Source organism: Euprymna scolopes, chromosome 4, assembly GCF_053919585.1.
Source record: "Euprymna scolopes isolate OS-2025 chromosome 4, ASM5391958v1, whole genome shotgun sequence".
Classification (NCBI taxonomy): domain Eukaryota; kingdom Metazoa; phylum Mollusca; class Cephalopoda; order Sepiida; family Sepiolidae; genus Euprymna; species Euprymna scolopes.
The window spans coordinates 168,141,163-168,162,278 of NC_136485.1; the positions used below are offsets into that span (position 1 = coordinate 168,141,163).

The 21,116-nt window shown below is 34.9% G+C and overlaps 1 protein-coding gene across 2 annotated transcripts in view; it reads right to left on the bottom strand.

The window, feature by feature from the left end:
- Positions 1–20,654, bottom strand: part of LOC145270104 (importin-11-like) — a 108,605-nt gene extending 87,951 nt beyond the window's left edge. The window contains exon 1 of one of the 2 annotated variants that reach the window (XM_080125709.1): positions 19,711–20,648. In XM_080125709.1, the coding sequence (XP_079981835.1) occupies positions 19,711–19,848 (138 nt within the window). In that variant the 5' untranslated portion in view covers positions 19,849–20,648. Of the gene's footprint in view, positions 1–19,710 lie in introns of both variants that reach the window. The other variant, XM_080125707.1, reaches the window with a different exon arrangement.
- Between the last annotated feature and the right edge of the window lie 462 nt (positions 20,655–21,116).

Sequence of the window (21,116 nt, forward strand, 5' to 3'; positions counted from 1 at the left end):
TTTTGGCAGAAGGATATGAAGATAAGCTTTTCTCCGGATAGACTAGTTTAAGCAAACTTCCTGGAAACATTTCTAGTTATGGTTTGTTGCAACAAGAAGAAACTGAAAATAATTCAGTTTTTAAAAATAACAGAATTTTTTTAACCGAAATAACCGTTAAAAAATACGCCACATAAACGATACAAAGTTTAAAAGTTTTTTTAACTCTGCTTAAAAAAAAAAATTGTAAAATGATAGCAAGTTTGTTTGTTTTTTGTCTATTGTCATTGGATTGGAGTTTGTGATTCTTTTAAATAAAAAATTAACCTTCATTTTACTTACAGTGCTGATAAAAAAATGAAATAAGGAAATTGCTTTATGTTTTTATCTGCCAAAATTAGAAACAACTCTGCTTAAATGAAAAAAAAAAAAAACTGCCGCTATGTGTACAGGAACGTCCAAACTAAAGCTTACAAGACAACCTCTGAATCCATTGGCCTACAACGCAGATTGAGAAATGTTGGAAATTATTTTATTTAAATCAATTAAAAAAAATAATGCTTAACACATGCACAGTCTTTGAAGTTATTTAGAATGATGAATTTTACCGATCCTCCCTTCATCGAAAACTTCATTTCTATACGAATAATTGACCATTTTTTCTAATTTTCACATATTATGCAGTTGAGGGATCACTCTTTCAGATGGTACCGGTTTCAACCCAGTCCAATGCGGCTGAAAAATTTTAGCAAGACATACAAACATACATACATACATACTTTCACACATGCGTGCGCACACACACACAAACTGTGCCCTTTGGTAACACAAAAAAATAAATAAATAAAATCTCATTTTCTTATTTATTCTTTAAAATTTATTGGAAAACTCCTTTGCTTGTAAGTCAATACTCGGAACTCATGACTCTTGACTTCCAATTTTTTGTCTAAAATTTTAATCACGTGATTACAGTGTAGTGTCAATAAAATAAACCATTCATTCAAGTGCTACTTGTTATGGATTTAGCTGAATACAATATTAAAAATCACTTTATTAGTACTTATGCACTTATGTTACCGGGCTGGCGGGTGTATTGTAACTATTCTGTATTTTCACCTAACAAATTCATAAACAAAAAGATATTGTAAAACTTGAAAATACTATTTTTTTTTAAAATAGCATAGTAACGTGCACCATTTTATTTTATATATTTCTTTTCCAAAGGACCGTTTGAAAGTTTTACAATATATTTTTGTGACAAAATACTTTTTTTTTAAAATACACACGAATTCATTCATAATTGTGAAATTATTCAAAATTGAAGAAAAAGCACAAGCACAACTGAATTTTTTTTTTAATTAAATAATTACACAACACTTTAAATTTAAATCAATGTATTCAATGCTATATGTGCAAAGCTGCCTTTAGAATAAGAGTAAAGTGTAGTATGTTCTGATACTGCAGTTAATCTTTTCTAATCTTGGTCAGAGAAGAAGAAATCCTTCCAGAAGAAGGCAAATTTCATTTTTGTCCTCATCCAAAACGCTCAGTTTTGAGAAGTTTCGTTTTTCTCACATTAAAAACTGCTCTTTAAGGGAAGCAAGCAGATAGGCTGTTCTATAACATGAAAAAAAAAAATCTTTAAAAAGATGTGAGTAGATGAGGAGGTTGGTATTAATCACAACGGAATAATCCGACAGATAATATGCGCGTTTAAAACAGGTATTAATAATGGTTAACAGAATGCATGTGCTCATCATAGATTGTTTTCAACAATTGAAAATTAAGTGCAATTATATAAAATAAAAATATTAATAATGTAATTCAATAAAATGTATTTATAGTTTTTAAATACCAAACAACTTTGATACGCTATTATCTCTCTTCAGATTTTTCTGCAGCTAAAAATATTGGAGAATGCAAACGGAGATATTTTGATTTGCTTTTCTGCCAACGTTTGCAGAAAATTTACTATCTAACTGCCAGTGTTATATTTTTGTTATTTTATCTGGATATTTGGTGCCGTCTGTATATGATGCAATTTGCAACAAATGACTTCACATTCCAGCCAACCAGGGCTGTGAATTTAAATCACAAAACCCTTAACTATTTTTTGTACTTCCAACTCCTTTTTGTAATTAATTGATCATAGTCTAAAAATTTGATATGATCATAGCATACATAGCACCAGAGTATGACCTTAAAAGACCCAATTTCAGGGCTGTGAGGAATGTGGAGTTGGCCCTTAGTTATTGTTGCTTCCAGGTCCACTTTGGCCCAGAGGGGTAATACCTGTTAGGCCATCTGGTGCTACCAGATTAGGCTGTCTGAAGATACTGGCTTCCTAACCTTAAAATGCATCAAACATGAATGTTTTTTTTTCTTTCTCTTTGCAAAACTCAATGATGTTCTGCAAAGTCAAAATCAAACATTTTTCTTCTACAAAACAATCAAAACCAAACGGCACGAATGCGGTACCATTAGAAAGAGCGATCTCTCAGATACATAACATCGAAAAATTAGAGCAAAAATCATCAACTATTTCATGTAGAAATGTAGTTTTGTTTTAAGGAGTCAGGTAAAACCTTGGTTTCAACGATGTTTATCAATTGCACATGCGTGAGCAGTCGATCCATGGTTTCATTTTAAAAAGCTAAATTTGCAATGTCATAACATCTGTGTCATCATGGTCTGATCAATAACGTGTTTGCTTACAAACTTAAGTTATGCAAGTTTGCGCTCAGCACACTGCATTTTTTTTTCTCTCCTGTATCTTTAAATTTTCAACTTTCTTACATACGTCCATTTTTTTTTTTTAAATTTATTTAATCGTATTTTACGATCAGGCAACACTTTAGAGGCTGTCGTTATGAGACAATTGAGATGAAAGAAGCTGCGAGGAGAGTCATTGCCACGCTCACACAAGAGGATTTCCATGGAGCCTTCCAGAAGTTGTTGGAACAGTACAAGTGCATTACAGCCAGAGGAGATTACTTCAAAGGGGATTAGGGTTTCATGTGTGTACTATCAATAATAGTGCCCATACAAAAAAAGTCTGGAAACTTATTGAAGGCACCTCGTACACTTGGAGATTAGAATTTACATCAGCCAAAAAGTTGTGCAAATAACACTCAGGATGAGAACAGTAATTTGAATAATCAGTTATTTCAATCCCAAAATATTTCATTTGCCGTTTTATTCGTGCCAAGACGAGAGTTGTTACACCAGTAAAATGTATATTTCTCATGAGATTTTTTTTTTAACAGATAAAAAAATATTTGTTTTACCAAATTTATGAGGATTTTTTTCCTGTGATTAAAAGCATTATTGAGCATTTTTCTTTGTCAAGTCACATTTTGTTTGAAGATAGTTTTAAAGCATGTTTCAGGTAGAATTGAAAAACTAAGTTTTGACAGGGATTCTATTGTTTTTAATTATTTTTTTTTTTTTTGCAACTTTCAACACTTCATGTCATTGGCCTCATCTCATAAAACATGCGCATATGATTCTGGTTCATAATTCACCTATATTTAAAAAGTAAAGGAAACTGTGATATACATACCAATGACAAAAATCACCTTCAAAAAGTCATGTAAATTGATAGACAAGTTTTATTTTTTATAATAAAATAAATAAATAAAAATAAAATAAAATTAACTGAACAGAGTAGACTCAGGTAGGTATTTTCCTTTTGGTAACATGTATTTATTATACATTTGTTTTTGTCAACCCTTTGTTTTGTTGGCTCTTGTTAAAAATGTCCAATCTTTTTATATTCTTCTCTTTCTTCAATATATTAGACCCAACAAAGTGATAAAAAGCGATAAATAGCGTATCAAATAAAAGATGGCCGATCAACACACACCATAATAGAAACTTAGTAAAAGATGAATCAGTGGAGTCCAAATACGAACAAGTAAAATTGCAAGTTTTCTTTTTTAAACATAACTCAATCCCAAAACTGACATTTGAGCAGATATTTTGTGTGATTAAAATAAAGAGGCTTAAGGAAACAACTATTGATCGACTCAGATTTAGGCCACAATCACAGAATTACATAAAGAGACAAGTTTGTCAAAGGATCTGGGTTTCAACTCTACAGGCATTGGAAATGGAATTCTATCAGGGCTAAATATTTTTTATATTTAATACCACAGCGTTGCTTTCCAGCTGACTACAATATGGTCATTTTCAAATCCAATGCAAACAAATTCTTGTTGAGCAATCCTTTTAAATAAGCAAATTCTATCCAATTTCCACAATTATGATGTTGTCCCACTGACTTCCTGATACTCATTAACCCACATCATCGAGTAGCCTTTGGATCTTCATAAGTGGTGACTACCTTGAAAAAATTTAAAAAGAAATAAGAAACTAAGACGACAATATACTGGGTGAATTTTGAAGATTTCAGTGATACCTTAATTGCTTCCCACACAAACTACACAAAGAAAAAAAAAGTGTTGGACATCTAGAAATATAAAAATTAGTTTTGCTCCCAAAGTATTGAAATATTTAAATTGTATCTCGCTGTTTGACAGGTGATATACCACGCACACATAGTTTGCTCCTTCATCAAGGCATAGTTGCAACATGGTAACGTCAGAGGGTACTGGCAAAACTCCAGCATCAGTCACCCTCTGGTCATCTATATCTAAGTGAACTACTAATAATAATATTAGTAAAAAATGCCAGCAGCGTTCACCCTAAGTGAGTGAAACCATCTTCCTCAGAAAAAGGAAGTTTCAAGGGAATATTTCATTCACAAGCAGTCCCCAGTCGTTTGTACATCCCCCGCAAGAACAAAAAAAACCTAACGTCATCGTCTCTTCTGAGAGACGATGATGTTAGGTTTTTGCAGTTCTTGCGGGGCGGTGTCAATGTTCTACATACAATGCCTGACATTCCTAAATGGTCACCTACTTGGTACTGACCAGGATCAACGTTGCTTAACTTCAGTGCAATCACCATTTTTGTGCATGTCATAGATAGAACTGATGATCCCATGCTTTGATATTGCAACCCACGCAGTGTAACGCTTATAGGTTTACATACTGCATCCATTCTAACATTCATCAAAAAGATCTTCATTTCTTTAAACACAAGTGTTGTTTGTTTCTTCTCTCTAGACTCATTAATACATAATTGTTTTTACAGCCAACACTTTAGGACGAAGGAATGAACTGGTCAAAAACAGTGACTGAATGAAAATTCAATCTAAAATGATTATGCTGGTTCTATTGGGTTATAGAACATCTGAAACAGTAAAAAAAAAAAAAAAAGAAAAAAAAAAAAGAAATGGGTTTACTTTCAGCAACCTTGTAACTCTCACTTCTTTTATTTTGTCCTTTAGTCCTCACGTTCCAGGAGCAAGATTTTAGGGAAAAAAATTGTTTTCTGGATCAGAATCTCTTTATCAAAAACTTATTGTTGGCTAGTTTTGGACCTTGAAATAACATACATATAACTACTTTATTTACTCATGTAAAATCAATATACGAAAGTATAAATTTATGCGTAAACTTTAAGTATTTACTTCAAAAGTGCTCAATACGTGCGTAGAGCTAATTAGTAAGTTATAAAATATATATGGCAATTAAGCTACACTGAATATTTCGCATTTCATCCACTCTAGGACTCTTCAGGCTTATACGCACCTTCTATTGAGATTTTAGTTAGCCAATCACCTTTCTAGTATCCACCGCGCCCTTCCTATCAGCCAATGAACATGCACTTACCGGACAAAGGCCTATTTGACCTCTGGTTGACCTGTTCCTTTCTGTGCGCTCTATTTAGCCTGGATATCTAGTTTCTTGACCTGTTTTAAAATCTAGGTCAGGGTTTTTTTTATGTTATATATATATATATATATATATATATATATACATACATACATACATGTGTGTGATTGCTTATGTATATTCATGTTTATTTAATTTATTTGTTTGTTTTCTATTGTTTTTTTTTTGTTAGTTTTAAAAATAGTGGATGCAAAAATATCAATATCAAATATAAGCAACAAAACACCAATAACTATAATAAAATTAAAAATAGAAGAAAAAGAACTATAATTTGGTATACGGCCCTATACAATCAAATGTTAAAAACAAAACTTGGCAAGAAATTTCTAGATCTTATTGAAAAACACTTTCCCGCAACCAACCCCTTACACAAAATTTTCAATAAAAATACCTTAAAGTTATCCTACAGTTGTTGCGAAAATTTAGAGATGATAATTAAAGCACATAATAACAAAATATTAAATAAAAACAATGTAAACAACAACAAAAACAATAAAAAAAAAAGTAGACACCATGACAAAAATAAAACTAACACTAGCAGAAATAATAATAATAAACCAACCCCGGACAAGAACAACCATACTATAAATAAAAATACTAATAACGAACAAGATAAATGCAACTGTAGACACCGCACACTTTACCCACTTCAAAATAAATGTCTAACCAAAAGTATAGTTTACCAGGCCACAATATTTGTGAAAGAAACCCCGAAAAACAAGAAATATTACGTAGGTATGACTTCCTTAGATTTCAAAACTCAATATTATAACCACAAAAGTACATTCAACAATAAAAAACACCATATGAAAACAACGCTAGCAAATAAATACTGGGAACTCAAGGAAAGCGGACATTCGCCGGTAGTTGAATGGAAAATAATAAGACAAGCTACCACATGTAGATTATGCCTTCATGAAAAATTTGCTATCCTGTACTTTAAAGAACCCCAACATCTATTAAACTGTAGAAGAGAAATAGCGAACAACTATGTTCACAAGATAAAATTTACTCTACAATAGCAACACAAAATAATTTTAAAACTAACAAAAAAACAATAGAAAATAAACAAATAAATAAATTAAATAAACATGAATATACATAGACTATCACACACACACACACATATATATAAAAACTAACATTAAAAAAAAAAACCCTAATCTAGATTTAAAACAGGTCAAGAAACTATATATCCAGGCTAAATAGAATACACACAAAGGAACAGGTCAACCAGAGGTCAAATAGGCCTTTGTCCGGTAAGTGTATGTTCATTGGCTGATAGGAAGGGCACGGTGGATACTAGAAAGCTGATTAGTTAACTAAAATCTCAATAGTATATAAAAACGACAGACAACCACAAAATTCGCGCATAAGCCTGAAGAGTCCTAGAGTGGATGAAACGCGGAATATTCAGTGTCGCTTAATCGCCATATATATATATATATATATATATATTAGCTCCTTTATTTATCCGCTCACATATCTGATTGAATATATTAAGTTCATGCTATTAATTTTTAAATGGCAATGTTCATCTCAGCTCCAATCTATGGTCCTACCTCGCCAAACCTTCACGGAAAACATTCGTCTAGCTGAAACCACTATCAATAATTTCCCTCACTCTTTATCTGTGCCTAAACCTAAAATGTAGATTCCATGAAAGAAGCTTCTTTCTTAGAACACCTGTGGAACTCTCTTCCTCTTGCCTGCTTTCCAACTGACTACAATTTGGTAGCTTTCAAGTCTAATATAAACAAATTATTGATGAACCATTCTCTTAAGTAATCCAATTTACCAAATTTCCACTACTAACTACAATATTATCCCACCGACTGCTGTACACTCATTAACCCTTACCCTCGAGTGGCCTCCGGGCCTTGATAAGTGGTGACTCCTACATAAAAAAAAAAAATTAGAAAAAGTAGGCTTTTAATATCAATGCCAGAGTGAGAAAAACCACTCAACTTTAAAGGTTGAGAGATTATTTTACCCAATCCATGTAAGTTTCTTCACGTTGACATCTCTATCTAGCTGTTCAACAAATGATATCCTATCACGTATATGTAGCAGGTCTGCTCTAAAGTTTGTTCCTTCATCAAGGCATGACAATGTGATAATATCAAAGTGTACTGGCAAAAATCCAGGATCAGTCACCCTCCGGTCATCTCTGCATCTAGGTGAACAAATAATAACATTAGTAAAAAATGCCAGCAGTGTTCACCCAAGATGAGTTAAACTGTCTTCCTTCGAAAAAGTGCCCCGGGAATATTTCATTCACAAGCGGCCCTCAGTCGCATGTATATCCCCATTATTTTATTTATTTATTTTTTTTTTTTTTACACAGTGATCACCACTTATCAAGGCCCGGAAGCCACTCAGGGATAAGGGTTATTGCAAGTACATTAAGTTAGTGAGGAGATTTGCTGAAGTGTTTACTTAAGGGGGCGGTTCATTAGAAATTTGTTAACATTGGACTTGAAGACATCCAAATTGTAGTCCGGAGGGAAGCAGGCAGACGGAACAGAGTTCCACAGGCGTGCAGTTCTAAGAAAGAAGCTTTGTTCATGGAATCCGTGTTTTGATTTAGGCACAGATATAGAGTGGGGGGAAATTATTAGGGGAGATGATGATGCTAGGTTTTTGCAGTTAGGATGGTCACTGGACAGAAAAATCAATAACATACAACAAATAGGTTGGTTGGTTGGTTGGTTGTTTTTGTTTTATGGCATATCAACCCTTTTCAGGTTATTTAATACCGAATCCAAAGATTTTGAAGAAAAATTTTTTATAGAATATATTTGTTTTCAAGTCGGTTTCTATTCAACCCATAGTTGGGACCCTAACAGGTACTACCACTCCGGGTCAGAGTGGACCTGGGAGCAATGGCAATTAAAGGGTGGCTCCACACTCCCCAAAGCCCACAAGCTGGAGCCTCACCACTTAAGATCATATCCAGGACCTGCAACAAATAGGAGTCTATTAAAATTTCTATGAAAATAGTGTCCACTGTATTTTAAATATAGAACTGACCCAAATGAGATAAATTAATTATTAATAAATATTCAGAAAGCAATATTGTGCTATATAGTTCAATACAAATAAAATCACATTGTAAGAGTAAATCTTTAATTTACTTCGTCATTCCAGCACCTCTTAGCAAACAATGTGTTTTTTTTGTTTTTTTTTTTTTTGCCCCTGTTATTTTCAAATGTTTCCTTTTTTTATGTAACATTTTGCTGACTTCTTTGATGAAGAACTGTTGCACATCAAAATTAAACGTTCCTTTCTCACATCATTACAACAATGTTTATATATTATAATGATAATCGAAAACAAGGTTACAAAGGGAGGTCACTCTCATATTCTTGTCCAAGATTGCTAAATTGACCTCTTAAGGCAAAATTTTGTGAATTTGGCCTTTTTCAAAGCATAACATACAAACTAAATAAGGAACAAGCAGAACATGATATAGAATAGTTTTATCTACCCAGTATTGTTCAGGAGTCTTTATTTTCATTTATTTGACTTTTTTTTTTTGTTTTGTTTTTTTTAAATGGTACTTTAAAAATTTAATTATATATTTTGACCATTTAATAAGCAAACGATACTGTAAAAATAGGGTAATGTATTAATCTCTATAAAATGATCAAATATAAAATGCTTCCAAAACTTTCAAACAAAAATTTACTAAAAATTTCAAAGGATGAAGTTGAGTTTCAATTATCTTGGCGCCATCATTACAGCCACAAGTTGAAGTGGAGGTAAAGTCAAAGCGTAAATTAACTTTGCACTTCATGTCTTCTGCAAACTTAATTTACGGTCCTGGTCAAGATCTGAGATAAGGTACAGCACAAAACTAAAGATCTATTAAGTGCTGGTGTTAATGATCCTTCTTTATGGTAGGGAGTCCTGGCCAATGAGAGTGGAATCCATTAGGCAATTGGAACCTTCCAGTCTGCCTGTGTCACATCCTCCATGTCCAATGACACCATTCTAGGTTTCTGCTGCAAAATTAGCTTCCTCTGACAGGTCCTACTAATAAAATGTCTATGCTGGCTAGATTATGTCCTTTGCAATCAATAAGATACACCACATACATGAACACTCAAAAGACGAAGCTCCTGACTGCAGATTTCCTCCCAATTGAAAAACAACTAATTGCTCTCAATGAGGAAGGTTTTGAAGCGGTTGATCATTACAAATACCTTGATCCTATCATCATTACAACAGATCAGGACGAAGAGGATATCAACAATCACATTAACAATGCTCATTTCACTTTCTGAGGTTTTGGATCTCAGATTTGGTTCAGATCTGAAACATAACTTTATACTAAAACCTACATCAAGCTCTCGTCCACACCATTCCATTATACGGCTGTCAAACTTGGCCAATGAGAGCAAGCGACAAAAGATTGAGGTGTTGCCTCACCATCTTGAAGAAACCAAACTACAATAATTCAAACTTGCGAGATCAGCTTTGTAATGTCTACGATTTCCCACTAATCAATTAAAATCGTTTAAAACTGATTTTCTTTATAAAAATAAAACTACTTGATCAATTTACCTAATTTTTGGAGTATTGATATTTCCATTTCGTCATGGGTACGTACATCATGAAGAGTTTTTGGTATTTGTTTTTTTTTTTTTTTAATATAGGAGGAATTCTGAACCACCGAACAAAATGTAATATCTGTTCTGATGCTACAGTAACTCTAAGGCATAGATTCTCGGTCAGTGAAGACAGAAGTACTTCTAGACGGAGGCAATTTTTATTTACGCTTCAATCCAGACAGTCACTATTTGAGTTGGAATTTCTTCACATAAAAAACCGACCTTGTGTCTAACTTTGCCCTCGTGGGGAGGCAAGTAAATAGGAATATTAACAAATTTCAAGACAAAAGATACTGTTAATTGTTAATGTTCTGCATCATAAATTTCAGCCATTTTTGTCTGCATCCAAAGCGAAACTGCAAACATCTGAGACAATGGGAAAGTAAACATTTTGCAATAAAAAAGTTCTCAAGTCTGAAAATAACACTGCATTAATAGAAGATCCACTTTAATTTAAAATGAAAAAAATATGGCAAAGATACAAGTTAAAAATCGAAATTTTTTTTTTTTTTTTTGAAATGGCCAGAATTTTCTTCCATGAATTCAAGAAACAAATCTAAATTTGTTCTTAAAGGAAAAATGAATAATTAAAACTGTGTTTTGAAATTATGGGTGCTTATACAGATTAGCCCTATGGCTGGCTACATATTGGCTTGCTGAAGTGCGATAATAAATTACGATACTTATGCTGAAATAACATTTAGAAAGCCATTCTTAACATGGGAAGAACGGGAGCCTTTTTTTTTCTTTTTTTTTTTTTTACTATTCTGTACTTTCACCTAGCAATTTAATAAATTAAAGATGCCGTAAAAATTGAATTTAACTTGAAAATCCTATCTATCTAGCACTAGGTGTATCAGAATTTTGGGGGAATTTTTGGACACCCCTAACACAAAACTGCGATTAAAATATAAAAAAAAAACTTGTAATTTCTCTTTTTAAAGTGGGTTATTTATTTTCTTTATGGAATATACTTCCAAAATAAACTATTAAAGTTGTTTGAAAAATAATAGAAATATTATTTTTGATTCTTTTAAAAAACAGTGTTTACAAAGTGATTGCGCACATTCATGCAGCCATTTTTTTTTTTTTACGTAATGAAATCAATTGAATTTTACAAGTTAATTTTTTTCAATTGTTTTACTTTAAAAATCTATCAAAATTTTTCTATTGGTTCAATTATTAAGATATTTTCAGGTTCAATGTGAAATTTTATGCTCTTTCCAATAAATAGAATATAATATTCTAGACAAGCATTTTTTTTAAATTCGCACCCCCCCATTTTGAAATGTCTAATAAAATGAAAATAATTAATTTTCTCACCTCAAATTTATATATCATAAATTGAAGATAAAAGATCACAGTGGAAGATGAAAATAAGCAGTGTTCATGCCTAAAACACACAGATTTACCACCACCTATACCAACAAAGCTTATAACAAGTATTGCGCCCACTGATGAAAATGTGCCCATTCTGAAGCAGTGGCTGCTTGACTGGCTGGTGCTTGCATGTATTAAACATTAATGAATAGAAATTCATTAACAACGTTTAATACATGCGAGCACCAGCCACTTCCCATGATGAAGTGTGAACTGCTGGAGTTCCACATCGACCTCAACGCAAAGCCAGTCGCCATTCACAAGCCTGTATTGGTCCCCCTACACTGGCAGGATAAGGCCTATAACGACCTTGAGAGAGACGTCACTATCGGCATCTTAGAGAAGGTCAGCCCCAACACGCCGACCACCTGGTGTTCCCGCATGGTGGTGACCGCAAAAGCTAATGGCTCCCCTAGAAGAACAGTGGATCTGCAGTCACAGAATCGACAGTCTGTGAGGTAGACTCACCATCCATCTGCCAGATCGTGTCCCCCAGCACACACGGAAGACCGTCACGGACACTTGGAATGGTTACCATTCTGTTCCCATCCGAGAGGAAGATCGCCACATTACAACCTTCATAACCCCATGGGGTCATTATCGTTACAAGGTGGCACCACAGGGCTTCCTCGCTAGTGGCGACGCCTACAACCAGCAATTTGATGCTATTATCGCCAACTTCAAAAACAAGGTTAAGTGCGTGGATGACACGTGCATGTGGGCTGACTCAGTTGAGGCATCATTCTTTCAGGCGTGCGAGTGGTTGGACCTCTGTGCCAGAAATGGGATTACCCTCAACCCCAAGAAGTTCCAGTTCGCCGAAGAGACTGTTGTCTTTGCGGCCCTCCAGATCACGCCCACTAATGTTACCCCGTCTGACAAATTCTTGAACTCTATTCAGAATTTCCCTACTCCGAAGGACATCACTGGCGCACGGGCTTGGTTTGGATTGGTCAATCAAGGAGCATATGCATTCTCCATGACCAAGCGCATGCAGCCGTTCCAGCATCTCCTGAAGCCATCCACCAAATTTCAGTGGACAGAGGAATTGAACGAGATATTCACTGAGTCTAAGCTCAAGATCATAGAGGAGATAAAGGAAGGAGTGAGGTTGTTCCAGCCATCCCGCCCAACCTGTCTGTTAACCGATTGGTCGGTCACTGGCATTGAGTACTTCATGATGCAAAAGTACTGCGATTGCGCCACCAGGACGCCTGTGTTCTGCAAGGAGGGCTGGAAACTCTGCCTGGTGGGTAGCCGCTTCACCCATGTGGCAGAATCCAGGTATGCACCAATTGAAGGAGAAGCCCCCGCTGTCGCCTACACCTTGCATCAAACACAGTATTACATACTCGGATGCCGTGACTTGACTGTGGCTACCGACCACAAGCCGCTGGTCGGGATACTCAATGACCGCTCCTTGACGGAGATAGACAATCGCAGTCTGTTGAATCTAAAGGAAAAGACCCTCTCCTACAACTTTGAAGTCATCAACATCTCTGGAAAGAAGAACCTGGGACCTGACGCCGCCTCTTGGTACCCACCAGCGGTGCAGATGATGCTTCTAGCCCAGAAGACACCGCAGATATTGGAGAGGATGGTGGGATACACGCATCCATGTCTAACACATGTCTATGCCGTCACTAATGTGGTTTCCTGGGACATGGTGCGGGAAGCTACATCTTCGGACGCAGACCTACAGGAATTACACCAACTGATTCATGACGGATTTCCTTTGGACTGCCGAGAGCTAAGGACCGCACTCCGGCCGTACCACCACATCTCCAGCAGTCTTTGCACCGTTGATGGCATGATCCTTGCCGGCAACTGCATCATTGTGCCAGCAACATTACGCCAATAGATATTAGAGGCCCTGCATGCGGCCCACCAGGGAGTCAGCTTCATTTACTGGCCCAATATCAGCATCGACATCCAACGTGTCAGGGACAATTACACCCACTGCCATCGGATTACAAAGTCTAATGCTATACAGCTACCTTTTAATGCTGTGCCTCCAGAGTACCCGTTCCACAAGATCACCAGCGACTACTTCACACACAACGACCATGATTATGTTGTGGTGGTCGACCGGTACTCCAAATCCAACTGGCCGATGGTATTTCAAGCAGAGAACGGCGCAGATGGCCTCATTAAGCGTTTCAGAGAAGTCTTTGTGACTTTTGGAGTGCCTGAGGAGCTGACATCCAACAGGGAACCCCAGTTCACTGCTAGGAAGACTCAGGATTTCCTCCGATCATGGGGAGTCCATCATCGTCTTACCTCTGTTGCCAACCCTCACGCCAACTGCAGAGCAGAAATTGCAGTCAAAACTGTCAAACGAATGCTGATGGATAACACCTCAGTGGGCGAGTCCATGAATGTGGACAAGTTTCAACGGGCGATGCTAATATACCGCAGCTACATTGCCCCAGAGACGAAGGCATCCCCTGGTCTTATATTAGAAATCTATCAAAATTTTTCTATTGGTTCAATTTTTACGATATTTTCAGGGTCCATGTGAAATTTTATGCTCTTTCCAATAAACCAAATATAATATTTTGGACAAATGTTTTTTTTTTAAATTCACCCCCCCCCCATTTTGAAATGTCCATTAAAATTTTAATTTATGTACCAAAGTTTTATATATTACAAATTGAAGAGAAAAGATCAATAAATAAAATACTTTAGATTACATTTTTCAAGAAGTTATAAGCTTCGAAAGACAGTAAGTCTAAATATTCTTGTGTTTACCGCAAATTTTTACTGACAATTTCTGACAATGCTAGCGAACGGCTCCGATGTTGTACGCAGTTCGATTGAGGGAGCAATTATTATTTTTACAAGGAAAGAATTTTTGCGTGTGTGGTCTAGTTTTTTTTATTATTATTTATTTTGGCTTGAACTTTGCGCTTTTTCAGATTATTTACGTTTTTTTTCTTTTTTGAATGGATATTTTTTATTTTGGCTTGAACTTTGCGCTTTGCGAATTATTTTATTGTTATATGATTTTTTCTGCTTTTTTTTTGGGGGGGGGGCGGAGATTATAGTTATAGGTAATTATTAACAGGAAAATTGGTGCAAGTACAGATTAGCACTTGTGGCGATAAACAAAAAGCTTTAGCATGTACCTACCTCTCACGGAATCTCGGTGCTTTTTCTCCTATTGAAACAGTGAAATGTTATTTTGTGCTAGTGCACCAAATAACATTGATCCTAATCAGCAAATTTAAATTAATCATTAATAATCATTAAAATAGTATTTTCAAGTTTAATTAAAGTTTTACGAGCCGTTTTTATTAAATTGTTAGGTAAAAGTACAGAATAGGTACACAACACCCTCCCATCTCCATGTTAAGAATGGCTTTCTAAATAATGTCATTATTTCAACATGGCTCAATAATGACTCTATTCACTACAGGGTTCTAAGTCGTGTACGTCAGGCAAAAATTGCAGGTTCTTTTGTAGAAGATGTCTTTTTAGATATCTTTTGCTTTTTCTCGCTCACATGCCCCTATTCTGAATTCGTGGCAAGCAGGCCGAGGCCAATATCAGTAGACGTTTTTCTACCAAAACGGTCATTAATAATGTTTTTTGTTTTTTTATTATTGTTTGACATATTTCAGACTGATATAAATTATCGCACAGTATAAATAATAAAATTAAAATAATCATTTTAGTGCTTATGCACTTGTGTTACCGCGCTATTTTTAAACAGTTTTTTCAGGTTAAATTCAAGTTTCACAATATCTTTTTTTATTAAATTGTTACGTGGAAGAAAGTTACAAAACACCCTCCCCTCCCCATGTTAAGAATGGCTTTCAAAATAACAAAAGTACGTAAGTACCAAATTCCATTTTTTACTGTAATCTCAATGTATATACCATTCACTGGACAAAGCGGGGGGGGGGGAGGGCAGAGCGGTAGCTCTAGATATATCTAAAGCTTTTGACAGGGTATGGCATGAGGATCTCCTCAGGAAAATTGGATCATACAGTATCACTGGTAGAATACTTAACATAATTAAATCCTTCTTAGATAAGAGAAAAATCCAGGTTGTCCTCGATGGTCGTACATCTAAACAATATGATATAAATGCGGGAGTGCCTGCCTCAGCGGTCTATCCTTGGACCTCTATTGTTCCTAATATTCTTAATGACCTCCCTGACAAAATTGCCTCCGAGATGAGTATATATATGCTGATGACACCACACTATAACAGGTGTGACAGGAAAACAAATGAACCTATATCTAAAGAAATGGCAAAAACACTAGAGGATGACCTCCAATCTGTAGTGGAATGGGGACAAAAATGGATGGTCACATTCAATGCTGCCAAGACTAAACTGGTTTCATTCAATAATTACAAGAAACCTTCTCTGCCACACATAACAATGGCCAGTAACTCTTTATCTGAGAGTAGATCTTTCAAACTGCTTGGCCTAACGTTCACAGGAAACATGAGTTGGAACAATTACATTAAAAGTGTTGTCACGGCCGCTGCGAAGAAGGTAGGCTCTCTCGACCATGCTAGAAAACTACTAACACCCGAAAGTATCCTGTACCTCTATAAGGCCACTATTCGCCAATGTATGGAGTATTGCTGTCATATTTGGGCTGGTGCATCTGCTACTAGTCTCTCGCTCCTAGACAAGGTTCAAAAGAGAGTCGCCAATCTGATCGGCCCTGAACTGGCATCTAAGCTTCAGCCTCTGTCTCATCAACGAAATGTTGCATCCCTCTGCCTGTTCTACAAGTATTTTAATGGTGAATGCTCTGGCGAACTGCAGACAGTTGTGCCCCCACGACGTAGACACCCTCGACAGCCAGCTAAATCCCACCCCCACACAGTACAGATCCCCAGATGTAAAAGATCTTTCTACTCCAGTAGTTTCTTCCCCAGAACAGCTAAATTCTGGAATTCCATTCCAGGTCCCTGCTTCCCCAACTGTACTGACATGCAGAAGTTCAAGCGTAACATGAACCGACATCTTGCTGCCCAAATCCCAACATAGAACCCCAGTAGTTGTTGCCCTGATAATAACACCAAAGTGGCAATGTGCCTTGTTTAGGGTGAAAATGTAAAAAGAAAAAAAAAGTAATTTTGGTACTCATGCAAAGAGTGATCCGTGCTGAAATAATAACGTTATTATTTAAAAAGCCATTCTTAACATGGGGAGGGGAGGATGTTTTGTACCTATTCTGTACAATTGAAAAAAAAAACAAAAAAACTTTAATTCAGCAATCAAGTAAAATAAAAATGTGGAATTTTTATTTGATTAAATAATTTGAAATAAGAAAAATGATTTTTGTTTAAATTTAATTATTTTTATTGTGCAATAAATTATATTAGATTGAAATAGATAAGACATATATATATATATATATATATTAATGAAATCAAAGGGATGTATTTTTTATATACGCAATGGTAAACTTCAATCTAATATATATTTATATATAGATAATTTAATCCCAATCGAATAAAAAAAGCTCAATACGCAATAGAGAGTAGAGCTTATTATACGAGAAAGAAAATTAAGACTTGAAGTTGAAATCAGGGTTTTTTTTCTGTTCTGTTTCAATAACCCGGGTTTCATTTTGTGTGATTGTTTGTTGGGTTTTTTTTTTTTTTTTTTTTTTTTGCAGTTGTAACTCGTTCAAGAATTTTTAAGAGTCTACTTTATCAACAAACGAATCTGTAAAAATCAACCAATTATTTTTTTGCCAATTTTTTTTATTATTATTTCGACTATTCGGATTACTATTCTCATCTCGTGATTATATTTACGTTTCAGCCAATGTAACTTCCAATATTTTTCTGGTGCAGCTTTCGAACTTGGCAAGGAGTTAGGTTCGAAAATATGCACCTGAAGATGACCGAAGCTTACATCGGCCGAAAGATGAAAATAAAAAACTAATATATCAATATAACCTTAATTACTAAGACTTATTTAAAAAATCAGAAAAGAAATAAATCGTAACTTTGGGAAAAAGAAATTAAATTCTCCCAAAAAATTTTTAAATGAATCTAAACACGTGAGACGAGAAAAAGTCTTGTCTAGAAAATGGAGGTAGGATTGAAAAACGGTTCTTAGACGTTATATGAAAATAAATGCCAAAATTAACAGGAATTTCCTAAGAATAAGCAATTTTAACTCTAAGGAGAAAAACAAAATCGAAATTTAAAAATTCTACAACGTCGGAATTTGGGATTCTTCTTTCCCAGCAAAAAAATGATGACTTCATCACAGTTGGTGCGCAGTTCAACACGAATTACATTTTTAAAGTCATCGTAATCCACAGGTATATCAAAATCTAGCAATACCCACTTCTAGTTAAAGCCCTTTTTCAGTCTCGACCCCTTGTAAATGGGTCTGTTTAGGGAGTCTATAGTGAAACCAAAACTGCGTAATCCCAACCTCTTCTTAACTGGCACTTGTTATCCAATAGCAAGGAAAAGTCCAGGACTACTCGAAACAATACCGGGATAAGAATTTGTTGGTCCGGTAAACATATGGGGGGGATATGGGACGGTGGTCTAACAGTATTTTGTATAATTTTTTTTTTATTTTAAAGTCATTATCAAACCATCACATACTTAGATGTCAGCTCGCCGCCATTTTTCTTGTTCGTACCTATCGCTTGACACTACCTGTTTTTCGAACCGATTAAACGTTTTAAAGTGAGTAAAAAAAAAAAGACTAACCTTTTTCAGATAGGTAGAAGAGTAACTTAATCTTGCCTTTGCTAACATTTATTTACATAACATTTAATTACATTTTTAAATTTTTTAACCACTTTTTCGTATCTCTGGATTGTAAAACCAACACGAAAAATCTTTATGATGTACGTACTTGACAAGTAGTATTTGTCAAGAAACGAAGATGTCATATTCGAAAAAAATCACCTAAATTGATCAAGTAGTTTTCTTTTAAGAAAATACTTCTTTTTAGTGATTCTAATACTAACATTATAAAGCTGAATTTGATAGTGATACTTCGAATTGAGTTGTCTCTTCTTCATTTATGCTGGATCAAAAACATGGCCGACCAAAAATAATTACGTCTCGCTTTTCGTGGCCAGGGAGAATGTCAAAATTATTTTTTTCCGGTAGCTAGATTAGGGTAGAACGTTATGTACGTGTATAAAACACGGATCGTGCTAATCTTTATTGGGTAAATGTTTACGATGTGCTCCAGAATATTATAAACACACCAACCTCTCCATGTTAACAACGGCTTTCGAAATAAACACCCGACAACCTCGAAAGCCGTTCTTAACATGGGGAGGTTGGGTGTTTATTCCGAAAGCTGGTCTTAATATGGTGTGGTTGGGGTGTTTATACTACGCTGGGGCAGATCGTAAAAAGAATTTTTTTTTTTTCGTGATAAGATTTTCAAGCTAAATTAAATTTTGGTGAAAGCCATTCTTAACACGGGGGGGGGTAACTATTCCGTACTTCCACCTAACAATTTCATAAGATATCGTGAAACTTGCATTTAATTTGAAAATACTATTTAAAAAAAAAAAAAAAAAAAAAAAAAAAAAAAAAAAAGCACAGTAACATAAGTGCATAAGCACCTAAATTTTTACGATAGCTTTGTTTATTAAATTGTTAGGTGAAAGTTAAAGCATAGTTTATAAAGCCCGCTCCATGTTAAGGACTTTCTAGATAATCTTTTGCAGAGCCGGTAAGCCGTCCCCCTTCTTCCCCGCGTTAAGAATGATAATAACTTTATTATTTCAACACGACCCGTATTCTGCATAAGTACCGAACTGGGTGAGGGATTAGAGTTGGGAAAGTTTAAATTTTCAACATGGCTTCCTTATCATTATTAAAACGTACATGTTTTAAATTAAATTGCATTTTCTAACAAACAAATAAAAATAAGTAAATAAAAGATGGGAGATATAATTTAATTGTTGATACTTACTGATAAAATTGTATAAAATCCTGGGCTGGTTTCCCATTGTTTCAACTGGTGTACAGCCGGTTTAAGAATGTCGGCATTCTGGCTGCAAGCACTGGTTAGGGTGTGCAAGACGAGGGGACCCGCACTCGCCAAGTCCATATTTTCTTTTTAGTTTTTCCTCTTACAAAAATCCCACTCTACAAATATTCCATCAAACAAGAAATGTTGGTAAAACAAAAGGCGCGACATTCAGAAATCTTCACAAACATGACATTTTTGTCCTTTTCAAAAACCTATCAGACATGACACCATTAAAATTCTAGACAGTCTTGGGTTTCTATGCAAAAATAGATATATTACGCTTTGTTTATATATACAAATCTATTTAACATCCAAAACGTTATTTTTTCTTATGTATGCAAAAAAATAATAATAATTCGCCATTTAAAGAATCGTTTATGAATGGTAGATATTTCAGACCATTTTGATTGCGTTTTTTTTTTTTTTTTTTTTTTTTTGCGCAGAATCGAAAAATAACTGTTTGTATTTTAAAAACGATATTAAAACAGTTCCAATTAAGATTGGAAGACAGAAGAAACTGTTGATTGTTGACTGTATTCCGGAGGTTTCAAAACAGATTTTGTCAAGTCAAATAATTATGATTAAACGGGTCGTGCCATTTTTTATTTCATTCATTTTTTTTTTTTTTTACCAAATCCGGTGAATAACATAAAAAAGGATGAACCGACTACCTCGACAGCCAAAGTTTGGTACCAAGCCGTACGATGTAAACATAAAAAAGAAACTTTTCTCCCTCGTCCGGTATTCGTTTGTTATTTTTTTACCAACATTTTTTAAAAATCCTTTTGCATTCTTTCTTTTTTGTTATTTTTTCTTTTTTCATAAGGCTGCAAGTATAGTAGAATTTTTCAGAGGGAAACACATGGTGGGTTTTCCACGAGACTTCCGGTTCTCCGCAGTTGATCATGACGTGCAGTAGAGATCGACCAGTATTTCACAGGTCTTCAACTGAACACTAAATTTCTTATAACGATTTCCCCTATTTACTTGCCACTCGCCTCACGAGGGCACAAGGTTGGATATTAATGTGAGAAAAATCTAACTCCCTAAAAAGGAGCTCTCTGGATTGGGACAAAAGTTTAAATTTCCTCAGGAGAGAAGGATTTTTTCACTAACTGGAGACAGAACAGTTACTACAGTTTGATCCTTGATTATTATAGAAAGGATAGGTGCTTATGCACTTATGTTACCGTGCTATTTTTTAAAATCGTATTTTCAAATAAACTTCCAGTTTTACGGTATCTTATTTTATTAAATTGTTAGGTAGAAGTACAGTACTACAGACTAGTTACAAAACACCTTCCTCTCTCTATGTTAAGAATGGCTTTTTAAATAATGAGGTTATT